This window comes from Gadus morhua, chromosome 16 (assembly GCF_902167405.1).
Source record: "Gadus morhua chromosome 16, gadMor3.0, whole genome shotgun sequence".
In the NCBI taxonomy this organism is placed as follows: domain Eukaryota; kingdom Metazoa; phylum Chordata; class Actinopteri; order Gadiformes; family Gadidae; genus Gadus; species Gadus morhua.
In genome coordinates, this window is record NC_044063.1 from 7350636 (window position 1) to 7376540 (window position 25905).

Consider the following 25905-nt stretch of genomic DNA (forward strand, 5'->3'; position numbering starts at 1 on the left):
ACTCCTCCCCTGTGCTCATTCTTCTCCTGCATGGCTTCGTTGTGTACTCACACACACACAGAGACCTTGCCCTGTCTCAGAGGTGTGCAGGGTCAATCAATATTTCAAGGGAAGAAGACACTTTGAGCTTCAGAACCAACACACGATGAGCAAGACCCCGATAGACGAAGACAGGCCTGAACCTGGGTCAGACCAAACCTTGGGACTGGAAGATGAATCTGACATTGGATTTGATTGGCTGCTCATGAAAGACAGGCCGGTAGAAAGCCCCTCTCCCATGGACACCAGCGTGGTGGCCGTCACCATAGGGTATGTCTACCTGTTGTGTACCTGAAATAGCTGTTCTCGTTCACCAGGGTTCACCTATTGAGCCATAGGCCAGCCTGAAGAAGCATTGGGTGTTGTATTAAGGTGAAAGATACATGGTCTATTTTTATTACAGCTGCTCTGAACTGCCAGGTGGCTAACCAGAATGACGCGTTTCAGGAAAAACAAGTTTCTGCTTGTGGTGAATGCAGCTACTTCGTTGACCCGAGGAAGCAATCAAGTGTTACGACGCTAAAAATACAGAATATTTAATAACCAGACTACTGATCACACGAAGGAATGTACAACAATGAGATCATGTTTAGACCAACTGCCCTTGAACATATTTCTAGCACCAATAAAGTCTTGGTTAAAAAATCAAAGATAATTTCCTATTTGTGTTATCTCTTACACGTAGGACTAGGTCTATTAGCCAGGATGTTTGAATCCCATCCAAAAGGTTCTGCGTTTGAATGCCTTCAGTCTACTTCTTGAATAAGATGTGTAACCTGTTCACAAAACGACGCATGTAAATAAAAGGTCTAAAAGTTTCTTTGGATGAAAGCGTCTGCTAAATGACTAAATAGTGTGTTGTTGTTGTTGTCCCACATGGCAGAGAGGAGTTCAGCGTGGTGGACCATGCGTTCAGTGGAAAGTTTACCCGGAGTAAGGTGTTTGAGGCTGCTTCCAGAGGAGACCCTGGCCCCCTAAGCGGCCTGCAGGATTTCCTGCAGCTCCACCATCTGAAGCTCACCAGCCCAGAGTACATAGGCAAGTATGGAGGAGGTGTATCTGTCTGCCGTATTCCCAGGTGGGGAGCAAGGGCTTGGTGGGTAGTTATGTCCCTAGCAACCTGGGTGGTGTTTTCTTAGTATGTAGCATTCATTTAGCAGACACTTCCATCCAAAGCAACTAACAGGGATGGCTGGTGTCATTAAGAAGCAGGTAGGGGCATCTTACTCTAGGACAGGTCTAATTCTGACATCTGGGACAGAACCTTTTGACTATCCTGGCCCTTGGAATCCTCAAAGAGGATGTCATATGAAGGATCAGCTTGTATAATGTTTGTATCATGATGATGTTTTTAACCTCAAGATGAAGGCAATGGTAAGACAGCCCTTCTGAAAGCCCTTCTGAACTTGAATGATGGAAAAAACGACACCATTCAAGTCCTGCTCGACATATCGGAGAAAACAGAAGATCTGAAAGAATTTGTCAACGCAGCTTACAACGATAAGCACTTCAAAGGTAGGTCACTCTCAGGTCATCTACTAAAGACCCCAACCAGGGCCCTAAAACTTTAATTTGGTTTAACTTTGACCCTTGGAAGAAAGAGCAAAGAAACAATACTAAGTGCAGTCAGAAATGCAGGTGAAAAATGTTATGTATATACAATGACTCTCCTAGAGAACAACGTGAATCTTATAGAATGATCTAAGCAATGCCCTACCACACACACACACACACACACACACACACACACACACACACACACACACACACACACACACACACACACACACACACACACACACACACACACACACACACACAGTTGAGTAAGTTAATGCAAAAAGAAAGGTGGCGGAAGCTATTGCTTCAAGAGCTTCAAACTGGGCCTGTGTTGAAGACACAGGACTGCGCATGTAGACACACAAAAAGCATCATTCAGGGATGAGCTTGTCTATGTTCCCCGGGTCCTATGTTCCCCTCTTTGTATGAGACTGGGGAACATAGGACACTTTTTTAAAAAAAAGGGTCCCATGTTCCCCGCTTTTCCCAAAAAGGGTCCTATGTTCCCCGGTCTGTTACTTTTTCCACCATTAGTTCCAAATTCCGGCCGAGATAACCACCATTGCATGTCTTTACCTTTTGTGGAAGAGGGAGAGACGTCGGAGAACCCGACGCAGTCTATTCATAATATTGTCATGACCACGGAAGAGGCAGTGAATGAAGCATTGATTAGACTGAGATTTATTAGATAAGCTACCTAATAAACCGTTAGAACACACAAGACCGGAAACCATAGCAACGCCGGTAAACAAACCCCGAGAAGCCCGATCCCTACGAGAGCTCCCCGCACTACGGCCATCCGGAGGCGCACAGAGCTTTTTTGCCGTGATATTATATATAAAATTTTATACAATTATATACTATTATATATAGAGCTCCGGGAGTTGCAATCGGCAATAATCATTTTCTCCTCCATCCTGCAGTTCACCCCGGACTGCACTGCATTGAGTTGGCCGGTTGAACGCTGATTGGCTGTTACGCTACACATGTCACTAGGTGGCCACATTGTTGAACGCTGATTGGCTGTCATCACACGAATGTCGCGTCAAATTTTAAATATTTTTAAAGATTGATAGATTGCGGGGAACATAGTACCCTTTTCCCAGAAAAGGGTCCTATGTTCCCCGCAACAGTGGGGATCATAGGACCCCTTTTCAGAAAAGGGTCCTATGCTCCCCGTATGTATTGCTACAGGGGAATATAGGACCCTTTTTGGGAGAAACGGGGAACATAGGACCCGGGGAACATAGGGATGACCCCATTCAGGGGCCTTTCCAAGGCTAATGCTAGCACTGTCCTGGCTGATCAGCAGTGGGCCCAGTTAGTCAACTCCAATCGAGAAACAGACATCAGAATAGGGTCAGCGATACAGGTTGAAAATACGCCCAATTGGTATTTCCAATCCATACATGCATATCACACAACCTGTTTCTCCTCCTGCACCTTCTCTCCCAGGCCAGACAGCCCTGCATGTGGCCATCGAGCGGCGGAGCTTCGATCAGGTGAAGCTCCTGGTGGAGAAAGGAGCAGATGTGCAGGCCAAAGCAAACGGAGCCTTCTTTCAGCTCAATTCAAAACGGGGCTTTTATTTTGGTGAGTGGCAGGCGGGCAACCCAATGTTTATGTTTCTAAAGCTACTCTCAGCAAATGTTTGGTCTATTTACTTGATAAACGACAAAAATAAATAAGTAACTATCCAAATTTGAATTTATACATTTTCTGTCAGTAGACTGACTGTTTCAGCATTTTCTGTCAGTAGACTATAAAAATTTGCATTTTTCTTTTTTTAAATAAGAAGAATAGCTTTCTGACACTTACTCTGAAGCCAAACCCACAGCGGACAAATCGGCTTTAAACTCTCCTATCTGTGTTACCACTCACCTTGACTCTCAAATTATTTTAGATGCTCTGAACTCTGTCCAACAGTATCTCTAGAAAGGTAGTTGTGAAACACCTGGAATTTTCTGTTGCTACTCCAATTTTGACCCTAAGATACGGCCCCGTCCCATTACTCTCCCCTTAGCGAGAACACCTGCTTTTAGTTTTCTCCACAGTAAAGTACCCTCAAACAGAAGTGAGAGTGAAGATCTTTCCCTATGAAATGGGACACCACTATAATTTATATTACGCAATTTAGCAGAGCGAACGTGCTCCCCTACATCACATGCAGCCTCGACGTGTCTACACTACAGGAGGAACCCTACTACTATTTAAATCCAGTCTATGGTTAAATCATTTAACATAATGTATAACTGTTTGATAAACATGGAAAAATTGCCGCTTGCTGAGTTTGCAAGGTATCCTGGGTAATTCGTGATACTCCCTTAGCTGCAAGTGAGGTACCGAGCTGGCTAGCTGCAAAGGGATTATTTGAAGGGGAAACAGGCACTCCCTCTTTAACTCCCTAAGTATTGGAACACCCGACCCTTCCGCGGGAACGCGCAAATTCAAGGGCTACAGCTCAAATCTAGGGCTAGAGGGAATAATGGGACGGGGCCTACATTAAACTTTGATGGTCCTTGGCCTTACTTCGCTTTCAAAAGACATATCTTCTAAATGACTCTGAAATGTGTTTCAAACAGGTGAGCTCCCCCTCTCATTGGCCGCCTGCACCAACCAATTAGAGGTGGTCTCCTTCCTCATGGAGAACCAGTACAGGTGTGCTGACAGCCGGGACCACGACTCCCTGGGCAACACGGTGCTTCACGCCCTGGTGATCATCGCCGACAACACCGTAGAGAACACAGAGTTCATCGTGCGGATGTACGACGAGGTGCTCTTCCGGGACACCAGGCTGGCCCTGAAAGGAGAAGTCTCCCTGGAGGCCATCGAGAACAAACATGGCCTGACACCGCTGAAGCTGGCCGCCAAGATGGGGAAGATAGGGGTACGATGGGTTCTTCACAGACGGTTAGGGGCACATGCAATAGGCTTGGTGTAAGGTAAGGGTGAGAGATAGGATTTGGGTTGGAGATCATGTTAAAGTTAGGCTTATGGTTAGGATTACAGATATTACCAGGGTTAGTTTTCAACATGGTCTAACAGGAATCCGTGAAATGACTACGGTCAGACGCTTAACTCGAAATCCGTGGACACATCACGGAAACACGCCGATATCCATGTGTGAGCCACGGAATAACAGCGTCATTTACTTGCATTGGAGCAAATTCCGTGGCCACATCACGGACAATTGAAGTGATTCCGTCAGACCACCGCGGATTTTGAGTTAAGCCCCCGCTGTGGTCAAATGTGGCACACACACAGATTGAAACGGGAATCTGTGTGTGTGCCACGGAATATCATTGTCATTTGCTTGCATTGGAGCAACTTCCGTGGACACAACAAGGACAACTTAAGTGTTTCAGTGAGACCACCCCGGGTTTTGAGTTAAGCCCCCGTGGTCGACTCGCTCGTTGAAACGGGGATCCGTGTGTGAGGCACGGAACATCAGCGCCATTAACTTGCATTGGAGCGAATTCCGTGGCCACATCACGGAAATCGGCGTGTTTCCGTGATGTGTCCACGGATTTCGAGTTAAGCGTCCGACCGTAGTCATTTCACGGATTCCTGTGAGACCAGGTTGTTAGTTTTGGTTAGGTTCAGTGGTGTAGATTTGCGTGGGGACCTAAAGACGTGTCCTCACCAACGTCAAATGACGACTGAAATGTCCCCACCAATATTCAGGTTGAAACGAAAAAAAAAAGCGCCTCATGCGGTATTCAAAGGGTTAAATTCCCAACCTCTGTACCACCTCCCAAAATAGGTCAAAAGCCTTTTTACAATGGCAAGCCGGTTCGTTCACACCATTTCTCCCAATCTTCGTTTAATGCGCCTGCATCAGTGGCGGTTCTAGACCCATTTTACTAGGGGGGCCAAGGAGGGTCTTTGACAACACAAAAAAGGCAAAAAATGATATTTAAAGATTATAAACTTTATTTTTACTTTAAAACCATCAAACATTTAATTTGTACAAGAGTTTTTAACTTCACCAGTCTGTATTTTTCTGTTAAACTATCTTAAATTGATGGAGCTTATGCTCTAAATAAATAAAATCATATCAACATTTGGGCCATAAAAAATGAAAAAAAAAAAATACAGTAGCCTACAGGGTACAACATACAGTGTGTCAAAAATCTCAAGGGTACAACGAAGTGCAAAACAATGTGCCATTTCCTATTTATTTCATCAGTTTCAGTGTGGAAATGGCAATGAGCCTTCTTTCCCATTAAACGGTAAACATGGCGTCAAGCGGTTCAACTGTTGGTTCACGTTGGTCTCAACTAGAAGGCGAGTGTCTGTTAGCCATTTGGGCAGACGATGCTATTCAGGCACAGTTGGAGAAGACCCACAAGAATTCCGATGTATTTGGGATTATCTGCGGATCAATGACTCTATTAGGGTCCATGCAGCGGACGCTTGGTGATGATGTGTTACGACGTGATGACGTATGTACAAGAGCCTACCGTGGCCAGGCCACAGTTGCGACGGCCAAGGGCCACGGCCAGATGGCCTAGTGTGAGTGCAGGCCAGAGAACAATGGGGCCAGTTGAGCACGGTTAAGTGTGAAAATGGCCAACGGCCACGGCCAGATGGCACAGAGCAGCAGCAGCGCGATGTTTGGCTGTGGCGCTCCAAGTTACCTGTGAGGAACGTTGCGTCAAATTAGTCCGCAAAATCAGTAAAATCATAATTATTTTATTTGGTCAGCACAGGGGGGGGGGCAGGGACATGTCTACAGGGGCACTGGCCCCCGTAGGCCCCCACCATTGGTTAGGTTTTAGGGTATGGGTTCTGATTCTAAGGTTTGGTTTTAGGATTAGGGTTTCCTATTTGTGTTAGGTTTCAAGGTCTGCTTTTTGGTTGTATGGTTTGGTATAGTGAGGGAGTGAGGGTTTAGATTAAATTCCTGTCTTGAAAATCTCATAGCTCCACCTGAACGACCACACTGCCATGTTGTTCAGTTCTCCAGACATACCTCATCTTTCTTCATGAGACATTGAACCTCCACTGGCTAGATCGAAGAGTTGTAGGACTGGTCTTGTGTTGGGCCAGATATGATTCAATCTTTTCTCATCTAATGTCGCTCATGCTTCTGTTGTTCTTTGCTATGCAGCTGTTCAGGTATTTGGTGCAGCGGGAGTTCACAGACGAAGAGACCAAGGGGCTGTCCCGGAAGTTCACTGATTGGATCTACGGGCCCATCCGCTCCTCGCTGTACGACATGACCTCCATCGACACCAGCGAGGAAAACTCAGTCCTGGAAATCATTGTCTTTGGGAATGCCATCAAGGTACGGAGGGAAAGTGTTGAGGTGTTCCCCTAACTGTTCAAAATACTTGGCAGGAAATTTGCGATCCATTGAATAGGTTCTGGGAGAGGAGCACAAGCTCCGCTGGTGCGTTGGTTATCCAGAGAATTTATCTTTGTACTTAGTTAGTGTTCTGTAATATTTTTTGTAGTTTTTTTTTGTGATCTTACATAATTGACGCAAGGGATTCAATGTGCTTGACTTTTGCATGCCTTTTATTACTTATCCTACCTTCAAAATGCTTCTTTTTTTTTTTAGGTCTCTTTAGTTAAATACATTGATAACATGAATACATTTATGATGAAGTGAAAGTGGTTTGTACCTACAGGGTTGATATGTTTCCAGTGTTGCTGCCTGACTATCGGAACTTTGACCTCAGAACCGTCAGGAGATGCTGCAGGTGGAGCCTCTACACAGCCTGCTGGAGGAGAAGTGGCAGAGGTTTGCCAGAAGGATCTTCCTGGTCAACTTCCTGGTATATGTGGTGTACCTGGGCATCTTCACCACTGTAGCCCTCTCCAGGAAGGAAGGGCAGGTGAGACAGACACCATTACCCATGTTAACCTAAATGTAACATTTCCATTTAGATGTTCTTCTTTGATGAAAAGTACCCTTACAAGTGAGCTTGAGAATAATCAGAGCAATCCAATGAAAATATGGGCGTAGCTGCAGAAAAACCTTAGAGCTGCATGATCTATTTCCTTAAAAAGTATCTATAGGAATCAGTGAACAAGAATCGTTGAATAAGAGGTGGAACCCTTGATCCACAAGGTACTTTCTAAAGTCCTGAGGAATTGTAGTGAAGCTCCCTCACCTTGTCGCTCGCAGCCTCCGTTCCCCGTGGAGAACACCCCTCTGGACTGCTTTCGCTGTATCGGGGAGCTGGTCAGTGTCCTTGGGGCAGTCTACTTCTTCATCAAAGGGGTGAGAAGAATATTCACACAGCTTTGTTCAGTATTCTGCAGGAATGCATTCGGGAAAAAACGAATATCGCCACCAATCAAACTTATTCACCCCACCCACAGATAGTGGACTTCAAGAGGAAACCCCCCCGCATCAAATCCATGTACAATGATGGATTCAATGAAATATCCTTGTGAGTATCCGAGAATGAAATCCTCACTATGCAGCAGGTGAAGGCAAAATGATGTTACATTTTGGTAAGTGATTATCCATTAGCAGTCACATATTTGATAAGGTAGTTTGTGATTGATGCAGACCTCTGTGTTATTCCTGCAGAGACACGTGTGGAAGAGCAAGAAGGAGGCAAGGGGGAGTTAGGCTTTCAGATGGTTATGGTGCTATGGTTAGATGCTGTACGGTTCGGGTTCAAATTTAGAGTTAGTGGTTAACTGTTAAAAGAGTTAGGTCGAAAGATTGAATGTTGGTTTAGTGGTAAAACTTGGGGTTTGGTTAGGTTTAGGTTAGTTGTACATTGCGTCCTATGTGGTCATCCGAGCTATTTTTCCAGTTTAGGCAGACATTGAGGCTGAAAAGCATGGATAACTAAACAGTTGGGCTCTAAAGGTTGGGTTAGGTTCTGGGAGATAATCCATTCATAGTCAGATTCCTGTTCTGCTGGATTGTCTCGGATAGCTTCCTGCAGGCCTCACTTCTCCTGGTGTGCACCGTCTTCTACGTGTTCGGGTGGAGGGCGTATGTGGGCCCCTTGGTACTGTCTCTGGCCCTTGCCTGGATCAACATCCTCTACTACTCTCGGGGCTCCAAGAGCATGGGCATGTACAACGTCATGATACAACGGGTGCGTTGAATTGATTCTGATGGGTGAGGTGTTGTAAATGTACTGCCACTTTGGACCTCGATCGGAAACAAGTACTTTAGAAGTAGATATTAATATGATTGCAACTCATCCCAAATACAAATACAAATGAGATAAACTTCAGATTCTGATTAGAAAAGTGAAAACTGTTTCCACAATAGCCTGCACCAAGTTCCTAGCCACCGTCACACCCTACTCGCTTCAGATCTCTGTTTTATGCACACTGGGTGGTCACTCCAGTGCCACGGTTTCAGAAATACTGACTCCCAAAACATGCAGCTAGATTCAGAACATGAATGTTTAGAGGGAGCATCCTCACTATGTTGACAGAGTTAAGAGATGTTCTTTCATCTAGGCTGTAACTATGATTAAGAGATAGACAAATAACCTTAACCTGACTTTTATTAACATATAATTAATTATTTGCAGATCATATTAAGCGACATAATTTGCTTTCTATTTGTCTATATGGTCTTTCTCTATGGATTTTCTGCCGGTAAGAACATTAGACTTAAATCTCACATATTAAGCACATTTAATTACATTTAATGTGAAAAAGTATCTTTCCAAAGAAAATGTCTTAATGTCTTGATAGCGGTGGTGACACTCATAGAGGAGGACCCCCTCGATCAAGCGCTAAACCGTTCCCAGACATTAGAGAGCCGAAAACCAACGTTCAACAACATCCACTTCACGGCACTGGAGATGTTCAAGTTCACCATCGGCATGGGAAACCTGGAGTTCACGGACCAGATGGAGTACATCGAGGTGTTCTACATCCTGCTCATCAGCTACATCATGCTCACCTACATCCTGCTGCTCAACATGCTCATCGCCCTGATGAGTGCCACCGTGGAGAGGGTGTCCCGGGAGAGCGAGAGCATCTGGAGACTGCAGGTAGGACCGGTCCCCCAAGCAGGTCTCGGTGGGAGGAAAAGGTCATGTTTGTTTTCTCTGTGAACCCTGGAATCACCACGTGAGGTTGTCCAAAGTCTTTGTTGATGAAATCCCCCAAACTGCTCTTCATTCTGAATGGCAGGACATAACCTAAAAGGAAGAGCAATTGCAATATATACATACAGTATATATATAATCATCTAGATGGTGTTGATGGTTGTACCTCAATGTGTTTGAACAACAAGATGTTAAAGTCACAACCTTAGTGAACTAAGTGTAACATCTTAGAAGTCGCTTTTGTCTAAAGTGTCTTACAGTGAATACCAGATACATGCCATTAAGGAGCAGCTAGGGGAATGGTTAGGGCAACCTACTTAAGGGATATCTACAGGTTGACTGCAGAACCAGAAGCATTTGGCTGGGGGTCAAACCCCCTAACCTCCAGTAGACCATCGTGGCCCAGGGCAGGAGATCATAACACCACTCGCCAGTGCTCAGAGTGAGAGTGTTGAAGGTGTACCATGGCTGTATGTGGTCCCACAGAGGTCTCTGACCATCCTGGACCTGGAGAGATCACTGCCCCTCTGCCTGAGGAACAGGCTGCAATCCGGCATGATGAAGACCCTGTGTTTGCCCACCGGAAATCGGACATGCTTCAGGTGAGTCACCACAGCAAGTTCATCAGACGAGAGGTCTGAACATCAAAACACACTGTTGGGGACATTTATTTATATTTGTTTGGGACTTTTTGTGCAGTCAAGTACAGGTGAGTGAGAGACATAGTTAAGACGGTTAAAGTGAGGGAATGAACCCAGACTTGGTGAACCGGGTTCGTTAAGGGTTCTGTTCTGTGTCCACCAGGTCGCAACCCAGTTTTGGTCCCAACCTATAGCTGGTCTACACGGTTTCTAAGTTAATGGAATGAGCCACTGGGCCACCCCCACCTAGTTTCTTTAGGTAAATCCTTATTTTATATTCCCATTTTTAAGGGTGGAGGAGGTAAACTGGAAAAAATGGCGGTCGAATCTGGGCATCTTGAAGGAGGAAGATCCAGAGCTGGAGGTGAAATCGGATATCTTGTTGACCAGCCCCCAACAAAGACGTATGGATACACTAACACATCTGTGCTTTGAGCAATTTAAAATTAATCAACTCAAAAAATAACTTGGTGGCTGTGTTCTTCCAGGGCGTATATGGAACATGAGTCCACTCTTCTCCATGGTTCGTGGCAGAAGATCTGGAAAATCTGATCCCCAAGACAACGTCATCTGACCTCCTCTACCGTCAACTGTGCAGAAGCTCCAAGATCTTCTGATCAGTTTCTCTCAAACTGGGCCCTGACAGTGAACCTGAGTAAAACCAAAACAAGGATACTTGACAAAAGACCCAGCCTCCTCCAAATACACATTCCACAAGAGACTGTTAATCTAAGGCAAACAAAAACCTATACCTACCTTGGATTAATCATGAACACCACAGGACCTTTTAATAAGGCTGTGAATGACCTGAGAGACAAGGCAAGGAGGGCCTTTAATGCCATTAAGAGAAACATCAAACTAGTCACCCCAATTAGGATCTGGCTCAAAATCTTTGACGCAGTTATAGAACCCAATGCACGCTTTGGCTGACACTCTACATGCAGAATTCTCCAAGTCTATCCTACGAGTCCGAAGAGGAGGGGAACTTGGAAAAATGGTGGACGAATTTTGGCATCTTGAAGGAGCGAGAACCAGAGCTGGAGGGGGAACCGGATCCCTTGTTGATCACTGCCCAACTAAAACATATGGATTCACCAACACATCTGTGCTTTGAGCAATTGACGCAAGAAATAACTTGTTGGCTGTGTTCTTCTTCCGGGGCTTTTTTGGAATGTAAGCCCACCCTTCGCCAAGGTTCCTTCCAGAAGATATGGAAGATCTAAGGACCAATATACCGTCATCTGACCTCCTCAACCACCCACTGTCTGCTCCTGAAACACCTCAGAGGCTGTCCTTTAACTAACTCATCATCCTTAACTCATAACCTGCCCTTCGCTTAGCTTCCTAACCTTTTACCCAACATCTCACTGTCTGGCCCTGAACTTAAAGGCCGTGTTGCAGGGTTTATTTTCCAACTAATTTGTGCAATTTGCTTGTTGGTATTTAAGATTTATATATTGTATTTAATGTTGTTAGGTATTACAAAACGGAATGTTATACGAAAAAGTAGGTACTATTTTAGCGGTTTGCTATTTATTCTCATTTCCCCCAGAATGCATTGCATGACTTTACGTTGGGGAGACACGGACCAAAGCCGCATTGAGACCCTTGAGAGTAGAGACTAGTAAAAGAGTGTTCAGCAGATTATACAGATACACATAGATAAATACTATAGTTAGTATATGCTACACGTGAACCTCCTAAGATGGCGCAATTTGATTGGTTCACAATATCGGGATATTGGGCAATATCCCATGATTGACATCTCAAACTAGATATCGTTTTCATCGCAAAATGTCAGCTGATAACAACAAATAAACCTTTGTCTCGGGGGCTATTCCCCGCTATCCACTTCGCCTTCGGCAAATAATTGTTGACTAATAGCCTAGATAGATAAATAGCCTAGTCAAGTCTTTATTAATACCATACTACTCGGGAATTCATTTAGGTGATTCGGCTCACACAGTATAGCCTACAAGACCACACAGAACAAGGGAGACAACAAGTCTGACTGGACACACACAAAATATATCATATTAAAACTAGACCCATGCGTTGATAGATAGACAGATAGAAAGATAATTAACTATGTTCTATTATTTGCCTTGCGGAGCCAGCCAATCCTGTGCTCGTTTGCAAATTAGCCATGTGCGCCCAAGAAAGACGTAATGTTGAGAAGTGATACTAAATACGGATAGCAAGCCGAACCAGACTGTATCAATCACATACTTTGGGTCCATTCTAACTCATGGTAAGACGCTAGTCTTTAAATCTTTGCAGTGACTGAATGTTGATGATAAAACTGATTGTTTTGCATAAGATGAGTGTGTGCGACTGTGCGTGTGTCCTTTTCGGCTTCGGCATACTGCATGGTTATGAAGGCCTTGTGGTTAGTTGTGGTCTTAGTGAAGCAGCCTAGCCTTGGAGTTGGACAAGTTGGAGTGATTGTGTAGTATGGGCGTGCGAGAGTGAGAGAGAGAGCACACCTGCCGTGGTGATGTTTGGCTTGTTGTGGGCTGTCAGTCAGCATCTGCCGGGTTGGACTGTGTGCTTTGTGTATGTGTTCAATGTACATCTGTCTGGCCGTATTTGCAGTAGATTGATGGTTAAATAATGTCACACCACGATCGGTTATACTTGCAGGCACTCATTTGCAAGTGCACTGATTGCTGTCCGATAGGCTAGTTAGCCCATAGCTAGCATTATGCCTTCTATTTCTAGATCTCCTGACTAGTAAAAATAAATAAAAGTGTTGTTTATTGTGTGCACTGCTGTTCAATGATTAGCTCGAGCGCTAGCTGCGTTGCTAAATGATAGCAACTCTCCACTCATTCTCCTCTGACCATGCATTTAATTGGATTTGACCGCCATCAGTTCTCGGCAATTCCTCATTCGCCCTCTCACGTCTGACAGGTCCGAAATTACACGGCTGTGGGCCATCATACATGTTATTTGTGGTTCTTGCCACCTCTTAGACGTCATAGTTCTAGTACTAGGCTGAGGCTACCTTCCACCATGTCTCCCCAAAGTGACGTCATCGCCGAATGCCGTTAGAAAACACCCTCTACTGCCAAAAACGCCCAAAACTGGACTTTAACACTATTTGAGACATTTTATGAATGATACACATATTTTGAGTGCTTTATGTACCCATTAATCAAAACTTCCGGATAACCTGCACGTAGGCCTTTAACTCGCCGAGAATAAATAAAACTAGAACTGCAAGCAGTTATGCAGGGGTCCAAGAAATGTGCATTTCGCCGGCACAACGCGAAGCATGTGTTCAAAACGCTACCGCAAACCTGTGGATACAAAGGTTTCGACTGTGGGTGGTTCGGTGTGGGAGTTATAGCCCCAAACGCCTTGTCCGCTACCGTTTCGGTTGGTTTGCTTTACCAGAGCCCCGTTGGCCAGCATGTTTCCAGGTCCATTCAGACAGCGTCTTGGATGGACCTGGAATACAGACACTGTTTCCGCCTCTCACGACGTGGACGAGGGGTTGGGTTTTGAGAGGCATATTTTTTTGAAAAAATCCAAATGGTATTTTAAAGATTGAATAAAAAGGTAACCTAAATCCATGGCTAACATACTACAATGAGGGTACATCATATATCTGTGGATTAATACTTACGTAATGTTATCTATGGTTTGTTAATGCGCATTTAACACTATTTAATGTTGAGTAATGATTGGTTAGGCATTAAGTATACTTAGTTAACTATACTTAATATAGCATTAACTAAGCATAACAGTTAGTTGTACTTAGTTAATACTTATCTTAGCATTAACTAAGTAAAACTAACTGTAATGCTTAGTTAATGCTAAGATAAGTATTAACTAAGCATTACAGTTAGTTTCACTTGGCTGATGCTTAGATTAGCATTAACTAAGGATAACAGTTAGTTTGACTTAGTTAATGTTTATCAAGCATTACGCAAGTATTTAGAAATGGTTAGTTAGCTATGAGTTATTAACTAAGCATTAACAAATAGTTTATCAATGTACCCTTATTGTAAATTGTAAGTTGTAGCTGAATAGGGGAAAAATGCTGAAAAGGGACAAAATATCTATGGCTTTTATTAGAGGGGCAAATAAAAAAAATAAATAAAAAAAAAATGGGGAGAAAATTTAAAGTAAAAATCCATAACAAAAGAATCCATTAGAAAAAAAAAAAAAAAAAAAAAAAAAAATAGAATATTTAATATTTATTATTTATTTGAAAAAATAGAAAAGACAAAGGCAAAACATTTAAAACATTGGGTAGTGCTAAAAAAACCCCCATATCTATGGCTTTGTTTAGAGGGGCAAATCCATTAAAAAAATGGGGAAAAAATGCATTATTTATTAGAAAAAATAGAAAATTAAAAATATATATTTAATATTTATTATTTATTTGAAAAAATAGAAAAGACAGACAGAACATTTAAATTATTGGGTAGTGCTAAAACCTGCGAGCCAAACGAGCTAACCAGTTACAGTAGGAAATCTAAACAGAGGCACTCATGATCGGAGTAGTACGTGGACAGAATTCGCACTTTGATATCAGTGGGATTAATGTCACGAATGTATACGTGATCAATTGTTGTGTCGTTTTCTGTGGTTGGCAAAGAGACAATTTGGGTGTAACCTTGCTGTCGCATGAAATTTTCTGCAGATTTAGAAACAAGGGCATTGTCGTTGAAGTCACCCATAATTACCTTTCCTCCTGAAAGTTGGTTAAAGTGTTGCATTACCAAAGCGAGATTGTGTTTGAATAAGGCGAGTTGATATGATGGCGGTTTGTACAGCACAATGTAATTGTAATTCAAAGGCTGAACATTAAACATGATGGCTTCCAAGTCACTGCATGGCATGTGTATAATGTTACAAGTGATGTGGTCTTTGTGATAGTAGCCCACACCACCGTGCCGTTTGTTTACCAAGTCTTGGAATTGGGTCATGTTATGGTAGGATTGGGACCGGAGTTTGTGATTAAAAGTCCAACCTGGCATTTCAATGGAACTGACTGATGTGCTTTGTTCCAGCCATGTTTCTGTCACGCAAATGATGTCAGCACTCAAGATTCTCTGGTAATGTTTAAGGTCTTCCATGTGTTGACATAGACCTTGAATGTTGTGTAGGCATATTTTGAGGGTTGAAGTTATTTCTGCTGGGGGAGTTGCAATGAATGGTTCCATTTTTTACAGGGCAATGTCGATGTCTCGTTTTGAATAGAAGGCATTGGCTGTGTAGTCTTGAATGGTAAGGTTTTCCTCACACGTTACTCGGCTTAATGCTACATATGCTTGGCCAGCTGCAAATATATTTTGCAGCTCGCGATTGTGGAGAAAGACACTTCCCAACTTATTGAGTGTTTGTTTTGCATCTAAATTTCCATGTTTTTTCATTTCATTTTGAGTATGTTGTAACAATAAGCCCATGTCTTGTTCTGCTTTTGAGATGTAGGATATTATGTATACTACACAAGCAAAAGCATCGCAGACATATTGTATGTCCATGTTGGCATCCCAGCAACGCAAAAGGTCTTTGTTGTATTGATTAACGTAAACATCTGATGGGTTGCGTTTGTGTACAACCACGTTTTTATTGGTTGTCAATCGGTAGGCATTTTCAAACATTTCCTGGGTGATGTTAATGGAAGCAAATAGAAATAGTTCCACAGAAGCTAGTTAAACTAAAGCATGTAAGAGAGGTTTTTTCTTTGACACATGCAATTGGTTCATAATGGCATTCATTGCAGTGATTCAGATATATAGCTTTTCTTGAAATCGGCTCAATGTTCGCCGTGAACGTAATCCATTTCTGTTGACTGTATGTGTAAATATCAACACAGAGCAAATCTGCAGAAGCTTGTATTTCCAACTCTGTGGCCCAAGAACCAACATATTTCATTTTTGAGTCCCTGAGATATTGCTCCACAGAATCAAATTGCCGTCTTAGACAAGTAATGTAATGAAGTGGATTATTTGAGATGTGATTCACTACAGCCTTTCGAAAGGCCTTGTGATGTGACTCGCAACCACTCAATACAGACGAAAGAGAACGAAAGAAACAATTACCGTCACCTTCAATGGATGTTGTTTGGCATGGCTCAGGCTGTGCCATATCGAAGGTTTGTACAATAATATTTTGATCTAAACTTGGTACGACATTCAGTTTGTTGCAGATCCTGTTTTTTTCCCTTAATGTCAATCCAGTAAATATTATATTGGGGCTATCTGTTACAGAAATTAAACAAACATCTGATGCACCCTCTGTGTGAATTGGAGGATCACTGTCAATGTTTACAGTTGTGTCACATGTAGAAGTGTTTGCTACAGGCTGCACAGTTTCAAAGGAAAAAGACGCGTTTACTGCAAGGGAATTTCTATCTGTTACCGAAAGGACACAGAGATCAGAGTCACTGTCAGTGTCCAAAGTACCGTCATGTGCCGAAGTGCTGGCTTCAGGCTGTGCAGTTAAAGCAGTAAATGGTGAGTTTACCTCAACAGCTTTCACACCAGTGACTTCAAACACCTTGTTTGGGATATCAAAAGCATGTGGATGATTTTGGTATAATCTTAATATGGTCATATAACTCATACACAGTAGCATAGTGCGCTACTATGCTGGTTCCATCCGGTGCAACCGAACCCCAAGTACTACGAGAATGAGGATCGAAAACTGCAAAAGCAGTTTCGACCTTGAAAACGGCACAGACACTTCCTTGGATGTTGAGCAAGCATGCGTCTGTCTGCAGCAGTGTCTTCTGAATAGCCTCTTCTAAAGGCATGGCTATGTTTTGCAAAGAAGCGTCATAATCATCCTTTGGATCAAGACTTCCAGTGAGTGTATCAAAATATTCCAAACTAAATAATTTATTGTTTAATTTGCAGTGTCTGGGTAACTCGGAAATGAAAATATGCCCACTGGTTTTGGCTGCACTGATTTCCTTATTTTCTAGCATAGATGTGTACAAGCTATTACCTTGTTTTAGAATATGATGAATGTTCTTTTTTTTCAATTTGAGAACGCTATGGGTGGTGTGGGTCATAATCGCCGCTATGCCATTTGTAGCACACTGCTTACCTGCATTTTCCCCGAATATGTGGCTGCTCTGGTCAAACGATCCTTGAAGACACCCAGGGTTGTCATAAGTCACATGACTTGATGTAGCAGCTCTGGCAGGTGCAAAATCACAGGGTGCCTAAAAACACAACAGTAGTTCAATCAAAAAGGAGTGTAACCAATAGTTTATATCGAAATTAACAAGGAATTCATAAAAAAGGCTAGGAATCAATCAGCTGTAGTTCATGGCTGTGTATAATGGGAAAACGGAATTGTACATGATATTAACATTACTTTAACTAATTTCCAAGATCTAATAAATGGCAGGAAAACTCACAAGGAACAGGGAATAACATGTTAAAAATAAGTACCTTCTGATTGCCAAGTGTTACATGAGGATCTTCAAGCTGGCCATTGTCCTCAGGCGGGCTCTGCTGAAATGACAATTCAGTGTTTTTAAAAGCATGTGGGTTCCCAGTAAGTAATTTGAAAATGTACATAGTATAGGCAAATTAGTCAGAACTGCACACTTACACCATATCAATGTTTTAAAAGAATAAACACATCAAAACAAAATGGGTCTCTTAAGCTGTGGCTTTTCCCGTTGGTATACCATTTTTCCACTAGTAATTACATACCTGCTGACTGCTCGCAGTGACCTCAGGTGCTGGTCCAAACGGCTCATGGTCCTCAATGTGTGTCATCTGCAATCACAAACATTACGAATGTTAAAAAAATTAGGTTTACCCCTACATGCAAACTCATAAGCCATAGAAAAGGGGACATTTGGTGTATTGTGGTGAACAGAATTAAGGACAAAGAAAACTTTTATTTCAGTTCAGTTTAAATAATTAAAATGAGCACAACAAGTTCATCAGCCAACCTTCTTGACATTTCCAATTCATAGTGTGTAGATATTACCAAGAACATGTTAAATACAGTTAAACTATGATGATTGTAATTATGAAGTAAAATTGTAAATGTTTCTAGATACTGATCCTGGAACAGATTGATTGCTTATTTGCAAATCATTTTTTATATTGTTGTCATTACCTTGGTTGAACATCCCAAGAAGCTGGTCTCATTGGCTGTTGGTTTATCAGCCTGGGCCATCACAACTTTTGGCCCCCAAGTTGTTGGCTCCTCTTGTTTTCTCTGTCCAGAGACAACCCGAGCAGTTGGCTGGTTCACCTTCTACAATGAGGTAGGGGAGCAAAATTATCATGAGAGATACAATTGTATGAAAATTGAAAAGTGGGCAGTTCAAAGAACTTACTGCTAATGTAGTTTATTTAAAACAGTAACAAACATAGTGTTGTGCACGCCTGTATTTTGTGGAGCTACATACAAATTTAACAACAAAACCCAAATATAAAATTATTACAAGATGCTCTCTTTTTCCCCCATTCCTTTACCTCACAAAACTCTGTATGAAGAAACGGCCACTCATCAACACACAGAGTCTTGTCATCCCCCTCCGGTTGAGCAAACTGCAAAGACATAGTAAGAATTATATGTACATTACAATTGAGAAATGGAAACCCAAAATTACACTTTCTTAAAGGGAACTTAGAGAAAATATCAAAAGAATAGAGAACCGCACTCTATTCACTGAATGTGTTTAATTATTACATGTTGTATGCAAATTACCTTGCTCGAATGCACGAAGACGCTGCCCTCCAGAGTGGCTGGCACAGCAGCTTCTGGAACAGGTCGAGGAGGAGGTACGCCCTCCAGAGTAGCTGGTACAGCAGCTTCTGGAACAGGTCGAGGGGGAGGTACCAGCTTCGAAGGTTTGGCAATCCTTGCTGGAGTTTGAAGTGCCTGGAAAATAATTGTAAATCATTGGCAAAACAATACCTACACAGAGAATGTTGGACTATCTCTTGTGTTAAAGGCGAAATCAGAAAATAGTTGTTCCTGTGTTTCAACCAAAAAACAAGTATATATTTCACTGAGAAATTACCAACCTCAAGGCGGGCCTTCTTTCCTTTGGAGACCACAGCCGTGGTTCCATGTGCCACCTTCCGTTTCTATCATAATGGAAGAGAACGGAAATGATAACAGTTAATGAAATATAACACTTTTATTATCAATGCAACTATCTGTACCATACAATGTAAAGCTTGTCATATAGGATTACAGGCACTATTAATATGTATGCACTCACAAACAGTTAATATTAAAATCACACAAATTACCTTTGAGCGATTCCCCATGGGGACGTCAAGGTTGGATGGAACAATGCGATCCATTGCAGCCAACTTGTCAGTGCTAAACCGGATAGGGTTTAGCACGACAAAGCACTCCCTCAGGACCAGAGGAGGCACACAAACCTAGAAATAAAAAACAGAATTGAGCCATTGACCATTTGCCTTGTCTTATAGGAATAGCATTTAAATGAAACAACAAATGTACGCATCATTACAGTTTAATTTCCTATCAGCTATCATACCAATGTACAAACCTCATGAGGAAGGATCCGCACGGAAGACTGATCCCAGTCCTCAGGCGCATCCCAGGACTCAGGTTGGCTGCGCTATAAACACATAGGGAGAATTAGTATTCAATAAATGTGGCCTAACTAAAACTAAAGCTCTTCAAAATTTTATAACTTTTACCTTTCCGCGACGTCCGACGACAGTTTCCTTGAAGGGGTCAAGGGGACGTGGACGTGAAACCTCTCCCTTCACAACCACGGTGGTAGCAAAGGGTCTCACAGTCGGGGGTGACTTGGGAGGAGACACAGGCGGAGGTGTAACAGGCAGAGGTGACTGTAGCTGCCCAAAGGAGAAGTGCCACAGAAGCTTCGCGAGAAGCGGCATCCCCAGATCGTCACTCAGGTGGATCTATTATAATGAGAAGCACGGGTTATTATTGAAATAAACTGCTTTTGCCATATAAAAATGACATTACATGAATTTCTCACGTGCCAAGTTATAACACGACTTACCCCATCACGACTCCACAAGGCACGCGAGTCCAGCGGAAAGCGGTCAGCTGTGACGCAGTACTCTACACCTGCAGAAGAAAACAAATATTAAACCATACACTATATACATATTTTACACGTGGTACCAAGAGGTGGTGTTGATACACTAAAAGCTTTCCTACAAAGATATTCTATACTGACATTATCTCTTAATCATTTTTACATACCGTTCTTTGCTGCAGCGCGACGAAACTCCTCTCGAAGGAATTGTTGCGGTGCCAATTCACTCGCCAGCCGGGGAGGGAAATCGAGCACAAACACCTGATCCGCACAAAAGTTTTGGATTACACACTATACAATTCTGTTAAATAGTCTGCCTTGAAAATACACTTTATTTTGTAACACAAAAACTACCTTAGGCCATCGACTGCGGGCAGCTCTCAGAAGTCCATCGAAGGCAACTCCAACCGCTTCGATGCCGGGCGTCGCCGTGAGGTTGTTGCTTGGAGCCAGCAAGCAAACGATGTCGGGGGTTCTGGGGATGTCTGCGTTCAGCAACTCAGTGCGGAGCTCAGCGGCAGACGCCCCAGGCGTAGACAGGAACCCAAACGAAAGGCAACCGTCTGGCATCCTCACGTAACGGTCAACCAACGCACGCAGATGCGAGTCGCCCACAAACAGCACAAACTATAAATAAGGACAAATAAAAAGTTGTCATTCCACTCCAAACATATTCCACAGCTAAATTATACATTATTTTCTGAAAGGTCTTTGACAAGTTTACCTGCTTATCTGGAGACTCAGGAGGGAGATCCAATCGGTTGAACTTCCCAGTGTGGGCAGAGACAGGCCAAGGCTTGACACGGTGACGAGCTCCAGTGCCACGCACTAATAAAGAGACAAATTCAACGCAAAACTAAAATGAATAACTTATCTCGAGCTGTTGATCTAAAAGTCAAACATCACACATTCATGCAATAGAATTCTGAGGAATATAAATGAGTTGAAAACATTATTGTATCTTTAGGACTACATACCAGGGAGGAAGCCTCTAGCCAGAGTCGTTGCCATCGGAAGAATCGTCCTCATCCTCACCTTGGCTGCAGCCGAAGCGCGCGAGGCACGAGGCATCTAATGATTTCACAATAAGAAAAATAGAATGCTTCAAAATAGGTACAAGATTTCCCTTTACAAATATACATCAAGAAAGGCTGCATGAAAACCCCACCCTGTACAGAGATGTATTTATGTAATTATAAATGTAAATGTAAGTGGACTGCATTTATATAGCGCTTTTCTAACCATTGGCCACTCAAAGCGCTTTACAATATTGCCTCACATTCACCATTCACGCACACATTCACGCACCGACGGCGGAGTCAACCATGCAAGGCGACAGCCAGCTCGTCGGGAGCTAACAGTCAGGGTTAGGTGCCTTGCTCAAGGACACCTCGACACTCAGCTAGGAGGAGCCGGGGATCGAACCAACAACCTTCAGGTTACCAGGGGGTGCAATAAATACACACACGCACAAGGTGTTCATGCGAAATCAATATATGGGCTAAAGCACATCATTTAAAACACATTGCATATGGTGGACAGAGGTAGAATTTAGACTGTTGGGCGGATGTGTGCGTGTAAAAAGGAAATGTAACACGACATTGCAGCATTTAAAACACATTGCATTGTAAGGACAGAGTCCACCAGAAAGCTTTTCTGTGGTGCAAAAAATACACACATGCACAAGGTGTTCATGGGAAATCAATATAAGGGCTAAAGCACAGCATTTAAAACACATTGCATATGGTGGACAGAGGTAGAATTTAGACTGTTGGGCGGATGTGTGAGTGTAAAAAGGAAATGTAACACGACATTTCAGCATTTAAAATTTCCTAATCACAGCCAACTTATAAAGCTTTCATCCAAGGACAAATTTAAAGCCAAATATTTGCATAGAATGACAAAGGCAGTACAGAAACCATTTTCCCCAAAAAAACTATTAATAGACAACTAAAATGCTAATTCAGTCAAAACCCAACCAGCACCAAGTAATATAACCAGCACCTCACCTTGAGTTGAACGGCGGACGATCTCCTGTTTCTCCTTTCAACACATGACCAACAGACCTACCTTGCTTAGACAATCTGAAAATCAGTATACAGCCACACACGACACAGCCCCGTACACAGACAGGCAGACAGGCAGACAGACAGGCAGACAGGCAGACAGACAGGCAGACAGGCAGACAGGCAGACAGACAGACAGACAGACAGACACACAGAGACACAGACACACACAGAGACACAGACACACACACAGACACACACACACAGACACACACACACACACACACACACACACACACACACACACACACAGACAGAGACACAGACACACACACACACACGGACACACACACGGACACACAGACAGACACACAGACAGACACACAGACAGACACACACACAGACACACACACAGACACACAGACACACAGACACACAGACACACAGACAGACACACAGACACACAGACAGACAGACAGCCCCAGACTTAGTAATATAACCAGCACCTCACCTTGAGTTGAACGGCGGACGATCTCCCGTTTCATGACCAACAGCACAGCATTTAAAACACATTGCATATGGTGGACAGATGTAGAGTTTAGACTGTTGGGCGGATGTGTGCGTGTAAAAAGTGAATGTAACACAACATTTCAGCATTTAAAACACATTGCATTGTATGGACAGAGTCCACCAGAAAGCTTTTCTGTGGTAATATGGCTGGCGGCCTAGACGCCGCCGTTTCAACCCTCTGCGCATCTACTCGGCGCAGACGTGATCCCCTGTAGTATCGCGACATGCTAATTTAGCCGCTAGCAAAACAACTACAACCCTAACCCTAGTGATGTGTTAAGAGTGATGTGTTAAGCGTGAATAAAAAATGAAAAACATTTCATATTGTTTATTTATTACACTTAATTTACACAAATTGACATCCAGAGGTGTCAAAAGTATTCACATTCATTACTCAAGTAGAAGTATAGATACTAGCGTTTAAAAATACTTCTGTAGAAGTTGAAGTATCAACTCAAGCTTTTTACTTAAGTAAAAGTATAAAAGTACTGGTTTCAAAACTACTTAAAGTAATGCAAGGGGGAAAAAATGCCATTAAGGACAAAAGCATAGGCCGTGCCACAGGGGCCTATTGAATTACAATCAGCTTTTTTTGCCAAGTATGCTCACACATACAAGGAATTTGGTCACTGCATTTATCATTTATCTGTGAATTAGTGACACACACAGCCACTTCCCTCCCAAAAACATTTTTCTAAAGGCCATCTAATGACTAATGTTAATGTTGAAAAAATTGGGATGCACCTGTTTCAGACACATTGATATTTCCCATTGGATCGACATGCCACTATGCCGACGGTTCGATGTTACGAAAACGGAACCCATTGGTCCGAAGGGCCGTTTGTCCGAATTTTCAAAAAGGAGGCGCATTAGGCCGACGGTTCAATATGCCGAATAGGCCTACATAAAGAGTTTCATACCTCGCTCTCTCTCTCTCTCTCTTTTGTCACTTTGCTCGCCAATATTGAGAGAGAGAGAGAGAGAGAGAGAGAGAGAGAGAGAGAGAGAGAGAGAGAGAGAGAGAGAGAGAGAGAGAGGTATAAAACTCTTTATATGTAGGCCTATTCGGCCTATAATGCGCCTCTTATTTGACATATCGGACAGACGGCCCTTCGGAACAATGGATTCCGTTTTCGTACCATTGAACCGTCGGCATAGTGGCATGTCGATCTAATGGGAAATACTTTGTGTTGAAGTATGATGCACAAAACCCCTGAATGATGCACAAAAAGCATCATTCAGGGGTGAGCGTGTCTATGTTCTACGGGTCCTATGTTCCCCGGGTCCTATGTTCCCCTCTTTGTACGAGACTGGGAAACACAGGACCCCTTTTTTTTTTAAAAAGGGTCCTATGTTCCCCGATATGTATGTGACCGGGGAACATGGGACACTTTTTTAAAAAAAGGGTCCTATGTTGTTGTCTGTCTATTACTTTTTCCACCACTGGCAAATTCCGGCTGAGCTTACCACCATTGCATGTCTTTACCTTTTGAGGAAGAGGTAGAGACGTCGGAGAACCCGACGCAGTCTATTCATAATATTGTAATGACCACGGAAGAGGCAGTGAATGAAGTATTGGTTACAAAGAGATTTATTAGATAGGCCTATCTAATAAACCGTTGGAACAGACAAGACCGGAAACCATAGCAACGCCGGTAAACAAACCCAGAGAAGCCCGATCCCTACGAGAGCTCCCCGCGCTACGGCCATCCGGAGGCGCACAGAGCTTTTGCCCGTGATATTATATATACAATTATATTATATTATATACTATTATATAAAGAGCTCCGGGAGACGCAAACGGCAACAATCACTTTCTCCTCCATGCTGCAGTTCACCCCGGACTGCACTGCATTGCACTGAGTTGGCCGGTTGAACGCTGATTGGCTGATAAGTTAGAGTGGCCACGCTGTTGAACGCTGATTGCCTGTCTTCACGCGAATGTCGCGTCAAAGTTTAAGATAAAAAAAAAAATTGATTGCGGGGTACACAGGACCCTTTTCCCAGAAAAGGGTCCTATGTTCCCTGCAACAGTGGGGAGCATAGGACCGTTTTTCAGGAAAAGGGTCCTATGCTCCCCGGTATGTATCGCTACAGGGGAACATAGGACCCTTTTTGGGAAAAACGGGGAACATAGGACCTTTTAAAAAAAAAAAAAGAACATAGGACCCGGGAACATAGGGATGACCCCATTCAGGGGCCTTTCCAAGGCTAATGCTAGCTCTGTCCTGGCTGATAAGCAGTGGGCCCAGTTAGTCAACTCCAATTGAGAAACAGACATCAGAATAGGGTCCGCGATACAGGTTGAAAATACGGGGCTTTTATTTTGGTGAGGGGCGGGCGGGCAACCCAATGTTTATATTTCTAAAGCTACTCTCAGCAAATGTTTGGTCTATTTACTTGATAGACGACAAAAATAAATAAGTATCTGTCTAAATTTGAATTTATTCATTTTCTGCCAATAGACTGACTATTGAGAAAATTTACATTATCCTTTTTTTAAATAAGATAAGAAGAGTAACTTTCTGACACTTACTCTGAAGCCAAACCCACAGCGGACGAATTGGCTTTAAACTCTCCAATCTGTGTTACCACTCACCTTGACTCTCAAATTATTTTAGCTTCTCTGAACTCTGTCAAGCAGTATCTCTAGAAAGGTAGTTGTGAAACACCTGGAATTTTAATAATTTAAAATAATGTATGACTGTTTGAGAAACATGGAAAAACTGCCTCTTGTTGATTTTGCAAGGTATCCTGGGTAATTCGTGATTCTCCCTTAGCTGCAAGTGAGGTACTGAGCTGGCTAGCTGCCCAGGGATTATTTGAAGGGGAAATAGGCACTCCCTCTTTAACTCCCTAATGTTACGTGTTTTAAGCACATAAGCTGCCCCCACATAGCCACTAGGAAGCAGGATAAAAGAGGAGGCCAGAGCATCATAGGCGGACCGGGAGAGAGCCTCGGGCTTAAGCCCCGGGGCTCGAAGTAGCTCTCGGTATTTCTCTCTACA

General features: G+C 43.0%; 2 protein-coding genes and 1 long non-coding RNA gene across 4 annotated transcripts; 1 reads left to right on the forward strand and 2 right to left on the reverse strand.

Annotated features, from left to right (window-relative positions):
* Positions 1-13048, forward strand: LOC115560794 (transient receptor potential cation channel subfamily V member 1). Of its 2 annotated transcripts, XM_030380347.1 has the most exons (15): positions 1-309; positions 923-1077; positions 1402-1554; positions 3055-3192; positions 4182-4486; positions 6713-6889; positions 7287-7442; positions 7736-7831; positions 7933-8003; positions 8504-8669; positions 9117-9183; positions 9283-9584; positions 10128-10243; positions 10574-10686; positions 10771-13048. In XM_030380347.1, the coding sequence occupies exons 1-15, from the start codon at positions 146-148 to the stop codon at positions 10854-10856; spliced, it is 2265 nt and encodes a 754-aa protein (XP_030236207.1). In that variant the 5' UTR covers positions 1-145; the 3' UTR covers positions 10857-13048. The 2 variants fall into 2 exon arrangements, with proteins under 2 accessions (XP_030236207.1, XP_030236208.1); XM_030380348.1 differs by lacking the exons at positions 8504-8669; positions 9117-9183 and having other exon boundaries at positions 9301-9584.
* Positions 13049-17674: 4626 nt separating this feature from the next.
* LOC115560817 (uncharacterized) lies at positions 17675-18499 on the reverse strand. Its single transcript, XR_003979844.1, has 3 exons — positions 18383-18499; positions 17968-18033; positions 17675-17763 (listed from the first exon to the last, which is right to left on the reverse strand). It is a non-coding gene; the product is annotated as an uncharacterized LOC115560817 (long non-coding RNA).
* A 378-nt stretch (positions 18500-18877) lies between these two features.
* LOC115561071 (uncharacterized) lies at positions 18878-20944 on the reverse strand. The gene is made up of 7 exons (XM_030380865.1): positions 20283-20944; positions 19951-20178; positions 19797-19868; positions 19531-19665; positions 19300-19362; positions 18980-19153; positions 18878-18886 (listed from the first exon to the last, which is right to left on the reverse strand). Exons 2-7 carry the CDS (start codon positions 20152-20154, stop codon positions 18878-18880), a joined length of 657 nt encoding a protein of 218 aa, XP_030236725.1. The 5' UTR covers positions 20155-20178; positions 20283-20944.
* Between the last annotated feature and the right edge of the window lie 4961 nt (positions 20945-25905).